This window comes from Camellia sinensis, chromosome 10 (assembly GCF_055761805.1).
Source record: "Camellia sinensis isolate YWXY chromosome 10, ASM5576180v1, whole genome shotgun sequence".
Classification (NCBI taxonomy): Eukaryota; Viridiplantae; Streptophyta; class Magnoliopsida; order Ericales; family Theaceae; genus Camellia; species Camellia sinensis.
The window spans coordinates 183240341-183250000 of NC_138970.1; the positions used below are offsets into that span (position 1 = coordinate 183240341).

General features: G+C 36.8%; 1 protein-coding gene across 2 annotated transcripts in view; it reads left to right on the forward strand.

The window, feature by feature from the left end:
- Window positions 1–302: 302 nt before the first annotated feature.
- LOC114257846 (protein MEI2-like 4) overlaps window positions 303–9660 on the forward strand; it is a 9769-nt gene continuing 411 nt past the window's right edge. The window contains exons 1-13 of one of the 2 annotated variants that reach the window (XM_082893084.1): window positions 303–442; window positions 3296–3649; window positions 3907–4340; window positions 4448–4606; window positions 5454–5570; window positions 5658–5806; window positions 6115–6212; window positions 6305–6742; window positions 6940–7594; window positions 7681–7765; window positions 7913–7981; window positions 8755–8934; window positions 9266–9660. The exon at window positions 9266–9660 is cut by the window's right edge and continues 411 nt beyond it. In XM_082893084.1, the coding sequence (XP_082749210.1) occupies window positions 3304–3649; window positions 3907–4340; window positions 4448–4606; window positions 5454–5570; window positions 5658–5806; window positions 6115–6212; window positions 6305–6742; window positions 6940–7594; window positions 7681–7765; window positions 7913–7981; window positions 8755–8934; window positions 9266–9424 (2889 nt within the window). In that variant the 5' untranslated portion in view covers window positions 303–442; window positions 3296–3303 and the 3' untranslated portion in view covers window positions 9425–9660. The remainder of the gene's footprint in view (window positions 443–3295; window positions 3650–3906; window positions 4341–4447; window positions 4607–5453; window positions 5571–5657; window positions 5807–6114; window positions 6213–6304; window positions 6743–6939; window positions 7595–7680; window positions 7766–7912; window positions 7982–8754; window positions 8935–9265) is intronic. The other variant, XM_082893085.1, reaches the window with a different exon arrangement.

The window sequence follows — 9660 nt, forward strand, 5'->3', positions numbered from 1 at the left end:
TTTGAGAGTTTACTTAATTCTGATTATTTTTTTTCTTCTCAAAAATTAAATTCAGTACTTGTTCCTGCGTGATGAAGATGTTTAAAGTTTTCTTTTATCCATTTCCATCTCTCTGATGCTTGCCTGGTGTAAAGAAGTAGGTGGTTTTTCTTTCTGGTGACTAATTGTCTTTCAGGGGTTTATTAGTTGCTCATTTTTAATTCCTGTTATAATGATGTATCATTTTGTGTATATTCCATGCAGATTTTTTTCTCCAACAAGTCTTGAAACTTTTCAATTGTCTATAGAATTGAAGCATTGGTGAAAGCCAGTGAACGAACAGTATTCAATTTTCCTGTGATTTTTTGATTCTGGCTTCACCATGCTGTCGGAAATGATGGACCTAAATGGCTTGTCATCATCATCGTCTTTCTTCTCTGAGGAATTGTGTTTTCCTAATGAGGTAATGATTTCTTGTACATTGATCAATTCTGTCCTTATTGAGCAATTCATAGGTGTAAATTTTTGTTAAGAACTCAATTAATGCGGAAGTTCAACCTTCGGGGTTTGGACTTTCTTACTTAAAATTCTGTGGTAATATTTGTCTTTTTAACATATTGTCGCTCCAGTTATCCATTTGTCCTTTCTATTTCTACACTTGGCAGAGACAGGTTGGGTTCTGGAAGACAGAAAACATGCCTGATCACTATAGTAATATATCTATCTCTTGTGGGTCTCATAGTTTCGGTCCACAGACAGCATGATCATTTTATTGTTGAAAGCCTAGAAATTTAGCAATGATCATCTGGTCAACGATTTGCTTTTACGGCTCTTACCTTGTCAACTCAAGATACCATTTTCTCCAAACTGGACTTAAGGGATCCGACCTGTTTTGTTTGGCCCGCTGTGTCTCAATAGAAGCTTTTTCTTTTGGAAAGTTATTATCATTTGCATGCAATGAATCTGTAATATCTCCTTTAGGAATTGCTTCCACATGGTTGTCTCTATTTAGGCACCCCATTGTGTGCTTGATGTGCAATCATTTTACATTTAATAGGGATTCTATTAATCATAGAATATGGACAGGTTGGACGGATTCTAGTATTCCTAAAGTGTGAATGATCGCTGAATATATGTGACATATTCCAGACTATACTTAGTTTTTGGACATGTTTCCAATAGAAGGATAGATTCCACTTCTTGTTCTCATTTATTGATTCTTGTCTGCACATCGTGGTGTACAATCTCCCGAGTCGAGACATCTAATGAGAGATTGGAGATTCTCAATATGTATCCTAGTAAGGCTGTATGACCTTTGATGGGAAGAAATTCTCGTCATAGGATGAACAGAAATGGCTTCATGTTGTTTGTTGATTATAATGTTGAAATTTGTAAGGTATTTGAATAGTTTACTTTTGAATGAATTATTGAAACTTATCCAATTAGAATCCCCCCCTCCTGCATGGTTGGGTCGTGCTTCCCTAGTAGAATTTAGGACACCTGTGTGTTTGTTGTCATGACCTGCTTTATTGGCACCTAAGAATTTACAATTCTTCTGTTCTGATCTTAGTGATTTAAAAAAGTAATCTGATCTACTTTGAGGGTAGAACACCATGAATTAGAGCATAAATAGGGATAAAACTGAGGTAGGTTGAGTTGGGGTACTGGACTGCTCACCCATAATGGTCAGTACATATCCATAAGTGAAAAAGGTTTGGTCTATTCAGGTTTTGGTCAATAGGGTTTTGCGTTATGACTCGTAACAGTGATATGTTATGTATATATAAATATTTTTTGTTTAACCTATTATCATCAATACTCTAGCCCTATTTGGTAGAGCTTTTTTTAAGATAAAATCTGACAATCAGAAGGAAGAAGCTAAAAGCATCCCTCCCCTAGTTTCTAAAAATTCAATTTTTTCTAGTTTATTTAAGTTATTTCTGCCTAATAAGCTATAAGCTGAAGCTACACCAAACAATCTGGCATAGACTCCCAAATTAGAATAAGCTATAATCAGCTTATGGAAGCTGCAACAAACAGCCCCTCTGTAAATGATGGTGGAGCATGTGTCCAATATTTTGTAAGTGTTTTTCTTGTTATGGTTTGTTGATTCATAGTTTTCTGACAGAGTGGGGCAGGTAGGCTGAGTGGGAGGAGTAGTTTGGCATTGTCTTGTGAAGGACCTAATTGGTTGCCATTTAAAGCTTGAATTAGGAGTTAGGACTGTAGTGATCAAAGCAGGAATACAGAATGAGCATAAAAAATGCAATTTGCATTGGTGAAAGTTGGTGTGATCTAGGAAATCTATGTGGCTAGAACATATTTGAGAAGTTTATAGAAAATAATTGCCAGAACTATGTAAGGAGTGCATCAGAAGTATTGATAAGTAGAATTTAGTATATAAGAACTAGGTTGGATCTCAAGTGAAGAATTGAAATGGTTTTAATTTACCTCAATCATCAGTACTAATTAAAAACAGCTTAAAATAATTTTAGAAGCATAATTACAGAATAGTAAAAGTTTGAGTAAATATTTAGATGCTCAGACTTTGGAAGTTTGGCATTAGATTGAAAAGGAAAGAGATGAGTAGCAAGGATCAGGTGCATTCTTCGTTATGATATTTAGAGGCATGTTGCTTCCATGTTTGAAACATTCCCATGTGAAAGTTGAGACAATGAAGAGTTTCATAATTATTACTGAGCACAAAACAATACTTAATGAACCTACACCTGAAGACATAAACATGCTCTGAAATTATTCAAACCGTTCGAATTCTCAAAAACTGAGTATAAAAATGAGAGATGAGAAAATGAAGAAAGAATCACAGTTAAAAATTTGAAATCTTGAAGAAGGAGAGTGTCACATTCCGAAAATGCCCCCATAATTGAATTTAGGGGCAGCTTTCCTTGGGCTGCTGATCCACAATATGTGGGTTTACTAACTAAGTGATATCATCATTGATTTCCATGATAGAAGTAAATAATCTTTTTTGCCCTTTTGTCAAGACACAAACCTGTCTGATTTCCTTTGATGAATTTTTGGAAGAATTTTTCAATTTTTGATTTTATGTTGAAGACTATCATAATTCTTATGTTTCATGGTACAGCGTGAGACTGCTAAAAGAATTGACAAATATGATGAATGGGCTCTTATTGTATTCCTTCGTTGAAAGGCCCACAAGAGGAGGCCTACAATTGGTTTTCTGTGTTTCTGCACAATCAATGCATTCAATATTGGTTTTGTTGATTTAGCTTGTAAGCTTTTTGAACTGTTCTTGAACTAATATCATGCTATGTGAATGCTTACCTTTATTCAGGTGTAAAAATGGACGGAGTATTAGGAACAGCAGGCGGAAATTCAGTTGTCTCATCACCCCTCGAGAAACGGATGTCAGTCAAATCTCAGATGGTCAAGTCTTTCGAACTTTTTGATCCATATCTAATCCGAGACCAGAAAGTTAATCTTAGCTCAGAGAAGAATGCAGTGGGAGCAGAGAGAGCAGTCAGTCGCTCCTTGCAGAGACCTATTGACCATGATTCAGGAATGAGATCTAATTTCAATATAGCGCCAGCATCTTATTCTATGGAAGGTGATGAAAATCGTGTCATGGGCACACAGTACGAGAACGGTCTCTTCTCAAGCTCATTGTCAGAATTGTTTAGCAGAAAAAGTAAGCCTTCCAAAACAAGAAAAATCCAACTGATAATCACTGCTGGTTTATTTAGAAAGTCCTCCATGCTTGTGCTCGCTAACATAACTTTTTTTTTTGAGCTGTGCTTGCTAACATACTTGAACTGTTAAATTTTGTCCCACTACTGATTGGATTGATATCTGGAATCAGTTCCTAGTTCTTCGTTTTTTTTTAAAGCTAGATGCAATTGCTGATTCATTGTTCCCTTTGTTTTAATATGGGTTTTTATGTTGCAGTGAGATTAACATCAAATAATGGTTTTAATGCCCATTCTGTTGGTGCTGCTGCCTCCCATTATGAGGAAGATGAACCTTTTGAATCCCTTGAGGAAATTGAGGCACAAACTATTGGAAATCTCCTCCCTAATGACGATGACTTGTTTTCTGGGGTAACTGATGGGTTTGATTTCATGGGCCAATCCAATAATGGCGAAGATATTGAAGATTTAGACCTTTTTAGCAGTGTTGGGGGGATGGACTTGGGAGAAGATGGCTTCCCTACAGAACAGAGAGATTCTGAAATTTCTGGAGGAAATCCCAATAGTGAGCTGGATGGATCGATTAGTTCAGTTGCTGGGGAACACCCTTACGGGGAACACCCATCTCGAACACTGTTTGTGCGTAATATAAATAGTAATGTTGAAGATTCTGAGTTACGGGCCCTTTTTGAGGTGTGCTGTTTTCTTCTCGTTCTTTTGATGATTTAATTCATAATTTCATACATATCTTGGGCATTTTGCTCTCCTATTGTTGACCCTTATTATCTTGTAATGTTCAGCAATATGGGGATATCCGCACTCTTTATACAGCATGCAAGCATAGGGGCTTTGTTATGATATCATATCATGATATTAGAGCAGCTCGAACTGCAATGAGAGCACTTCAAAACAAACCATTGAGACGTAGGAAGCTTGACATACATTACTCGATTCCAAAGGTATTGTTCTGCTCTGGTCATTTTTCCCAACGCAGCCACTAAATTATGCCTTTCTGCTTTTGTTGCTACATTTCTCAAATTTATGTCATTGCAATCATGACAACTATTCAAGTCATGAGACCAACCCCCACCGTCTGGAATTAGGGCCATGACTGACCAGTAGCAGCATACTACCAAAGGGCTGTGCTGTGGTGTACCAAGTGAAGTGAGCATCTGTTTATGGTGAAAGCAATTAAGAATGTGGCTGATGCTTCAGTTATAACTTGTGAATGATTGTGTAGTTGTCTAGGTTCACAATCAATTCTTGGACTGTCAATGTCTAGATCCAACGTCTGCCTGGGTCATGCACTTTTTATGCATAGTCTTAGTCCTTATTGTGTGGTTGGGATAGATTTCTCCAATCTCTTTCTCATCATATTTGCGTATCTATAGCTCACATATCCATAATTCATTAAGCAAGTAGATAAGTGAATCATAACATGATCATTGCTTCTCAAAGCATACAAAGTTAAGCAACCCATATTCAGGAGCTTGGAATTTTTATTAAAAAAAATAAAAAAAATAATCATGCTATAACTTCATGTAACACATCTCATGAAATTAAGTTTAAAATTCCGTTCAAAGTATAAGATCACTCAGTATATATCTGTCATCTTCTAATTCTCCTTTTTATGTTTCTACATGAATTTGATGCACACACATACAATACAATCATGTTTCAATACAACATGTTTTCATTTGTTATTTTCATTTCACTAATGTTCACTCTGGTAGATCTTTCTCACTTAGCCGTTGGTGCACAAGTTCTGTTGCTTGACTTCTCATGTTGGTGGTTATCTTTTGTTAGGACAACCCTCCAGAGAAAGATATTAACCAAGGCACTCTTGTGGTTTTTAACCTCGATTCTTCTGTTTCAAATGAGGAACTCCGTCAAATTTTTGGTGTATACGGTGAAATTAAGGAGGTAAGATTATTCTCTAATTTTCTGTGTTGGACTAAAAAGTTGAACTGGCATGTCAGTTATACACTAATCCTTGTTTCTAAAATGCAGATCCGTGAGACTCCACACAGAAGCCATCACAAATTTATAGAATTTTATGATGTTAGGGCTGCAGAGACTGCTCTTCGTGCATTGAACAGGAGTGATATTGCTGGGAAGCGGATTAAGCTTGAACCAAGCCGTCCTGGGGGTGCTAGACGGTGAATCTCATGGACTCTTCTTTTCCTTCTTGATCTCTTGTTCTTATCTTTTTGGTTCATTTTCTTGCTCATTTTTCACTTTATACCTGCCCGCATCAAAATGAAAATTGAATGTCGTGTAGTTTATGTTTTTGCATATTTTTGTGGGAAGAAGTTTATAATCCTCATTTTCATTTATTAATACTTCTAAATTAAGCTTGTCATTGATATTTGATTCTGAAGAGCTTATTTTAATTTATGCTGATTTTAGTTTTTGACCCCTTGTGTAAAGCTTTGTTTTTCTTTTATTTTCTTGTTTCCCAATGCAGTTTGATGCCACCATTTCCTCCGGAAATTGAACAAGAAGAATATGGTCCATATCTACAACAAAGTAGCTCCCCTAATAACTCTACAATAGGATTTTCTGGTATAATTACTGCCATTGAGATTTTCTGTTCATTCAATATCGATTCAAAATAAGTCCATACGCTTTTATTGCCTCACAATATTTGTTTACAGGTCCAGTTTCACATCTGGGAATCACATCTTCTGGCATGGATAACGGACCTGTTCAAGGGGTACACTCAACAATCAGAAGCCCTGTTAGTCCATTCCTGGAAAATGTGTTCAATCATGGGATCTCATCTAGTGTTCCTAACAGTTTACCCTCTCTGGTTAGAGTTGAATCACTTGGCAATCAATCCAGTCTCCACGAATCTGGCCACTCACAGGGCCAGCTTAAATTTGAATTCCAAGGAACACCCAATTTTCATCCTCATTCACTTCCAGAGTATCATGATGGTTTAACTAATGGTGCTCCGTGCAATTCTCTGGGCATGGCTGCAAATATTATTTCCAGACCAACAGAAAGAATTGAGAACCAGCAGTTCTGCAGATTAAGCTCAAATGGGCATCCACTTGAACTGAATGGTGCCGGTAAGTGCAATGGATATCGAGGTACCGTTGTTTTCTTCTATGCATATCAGTTTCCTGTCTTTTGTCTGGTCAAGAAATGTTGTAATAGTAATGTTAAGTATTTTTTAAATACTATGTACAAAAAAGAAACAGAGAAAAAGTTCTTCAGATTAACTTGAGTGTTTAGATTTTCTCATATACTGATGTTCTAAATCACTGACTACTGCTCCGTTTCTCAGTTTTTGGTTCTTCCGGAAATGGGAGCTGTCCCCCTCCAGGACATCATTATATCTGGAGTAATTCAACTCACCGGCAGCCTCAAGGCTTGATGTGGCCAAACTCACCAACACTTGTCAACGGGTTTTCTACCGCTCATCATTCCCCACAGTTGCATGCACTTCCCAGGGCACCATCTCATATGCTGAACACTCTTTTACCCATAAATAATCACCATGTGGGATCGGCACCATCTGTGAATCCTTCTATCTGGGATAGACGACACACCTATGCTGGTGAATCCCCTGATGCTTCTGGCTTTCATCCAGGTTCTCTTGGGAACATGAGAATTTCTGGTAAATCACCGCATCATTTGGAATTTGTTTCCCAAAACATGTTTCCTCGTGTCGGTGGAAACTGTATGGACCTGTCTATCCCCTCCAAAAATATTGGATTGCGCTCCCATCATCCAGGGTGTATGATGTTTCCTGGCCGATGCCAAATGATTCCTCCTATGATGAGTTCATTTGATTCTCCTAATGAACGGGCTAGAAACCATAGAATTGAAGGCGGTTCAAACCAGGCTGATAACAAGAAACAGTTTGAACTTGACATTGACCGCATAATGCGAGGGGAAGACAACCGGACGACCCTTATGATAAAGAATATTCCTAACAAGTATGTAGTACTTAGCTAGCCATATATATTTTTTATATTAGAGTTCTTTCAAGTGTTTTCTTATCTTTACGAGGTTCCAATCATAGGTATACTTCGAAGATGCTTTTAGCTGCAATTGATGATCGCCATCGGGGAACTTACGATTTCATTTATCTACCCATTGATTTTAAGGCAAGTGAATTTTCCCTCGAAGAAGCACTTTTATGAGGAGAGGAAATGTTTGTTTTGTTTTGTTTTGGGGGCAGGGGACTAGAACTCAATTTGTTAATTTTGGCTGCCAAGCATGGAATAATTGGTTGTCTTTCCCTTTTGCTGTAGAACAAATGCAATGTGGGTTATGCATTCATCAACATGACCGACCCTTCCCTGATTATCCCATTCTATCAGGTTTGTTTTGTTAATGCTTTAAGAGTATGGGATTTTCCCTCTTTGTTTGTTTGTTTGTTTGTGTGTGTATGCTAATGTTGTAGATCTCTTTAGATACGTATTATCATTTGTAATTTAATGAGGCATATCGCTAATAGAGAGGAAAACTTAGGCTATGTTTGGTGTGCAACTCTAATCAATTTTCCACCCTTAGTCTTGAATACTATGTTTGGTAGAGGTTTTCAAATAATGATTCCAAATCAATTTCAAAATACATTTTAAAAATATGTTTGATAAACCAGTTAGTTTTTGAATATTTGGTCTACGCGGTCGTCCACCCGGACATCAGACATCCTCTCGGATGTCTGGCCGGTTGACCGGAACAGTACTTTTTGATTTTTTGTTTTTGCAATTGCCAATCGCCACCTGTTATTTGGAGAGAAAAAAATTATATTTGTTTTTTATATTTTTTAAATATAGAAATTATTTTTTTAGACCAAAATGACAAATTATTTATTTGAATTGAATTTTAAAAAGAGTTTGGTCATGAGTTTTGAATAAAATTTTCAATAGAGTTTTGAGTTATGTGTTTGGCTCAAGTTTTGAAAACTCTTTCAAAATTCATAACCAAACAACTTTTCTCATTTCATATGTCACATCAAAAATTCAAAACTCATAACCAAACAAATTTTTTCCTTTCAAATCATAATTCCAAAACTCACAAACTTAAAATACAACTCTATTCTCAAATCATAAATCTAAAACTCTACCAAACACTACCTTATTCTTCACAGGCATTCAATGGAAAGAAATGGGAAAAGTTTAACAGCGAAAAGGTCGCATCACTTGCTTATGGTCGCATACAAGGAAAAACTGCTCTCATTGCCCATTTCCAGAACTCAAGCTTGATGAATGAAGATAAGCGATGCCGACCTATCCTCTTCAACACTGATGGTCCCAATGCAGGTGATCAGGTATGAGCATTACTTACTCTATGCACATGTTATGAAATTTTTTACATGTTTTTAAAGCTTGCCATATCTACTTGAACACTCAAGCATGTCCAGAAACTTTACATAAAGCATGTCAAGTTGGTCGTGAATCTATCCAAAAATTAGAGAAATTGGTTTTATACCTATGATATTTCATTAAACTGGCATCTTGCATTGCATTCTCATTTTTTCTCACGTTCCATGAGATATTACACACTATGAATGTGGAGACACCAAATAGCACTTGTAATGTATCAATAGCACAAGTAAAAGAAGAGTAAACTGAGCTTATACTGGCTTTTCCTATCTGCAGGTGCCCTTCCCTATGGGTGTTAACATTCGATCCAGGCCCAGCAAAACTCGAGCCATTACCAGTGAGGAAAACGATGAAGAAAGCACATCAAATTTTCCAAATGGGGAGGAATATTTCAATGGGGACTCATCTTCAGGATCTGCCAAGGATTCGGACTGAGCAATGCTTTTCCTTTTTGTGGGCACTAACCCTCTAGAATGAAACCAAATAATATTTAAATTAAATTCACCCCAAATTTTAGTATCATGTTAGGGGTGGTTAACAGAAAGCAGGAAAAAAAAAAATTTCTTTTTGGTGCTCCTTGAAAGCCTCCTAAAAATGAGAGAACGAATGCTTGAACAAAGTTGAATGAGTAAGCAGTTCAAAAAAACAAAGGAGCAACAAGTGGAGCTTTG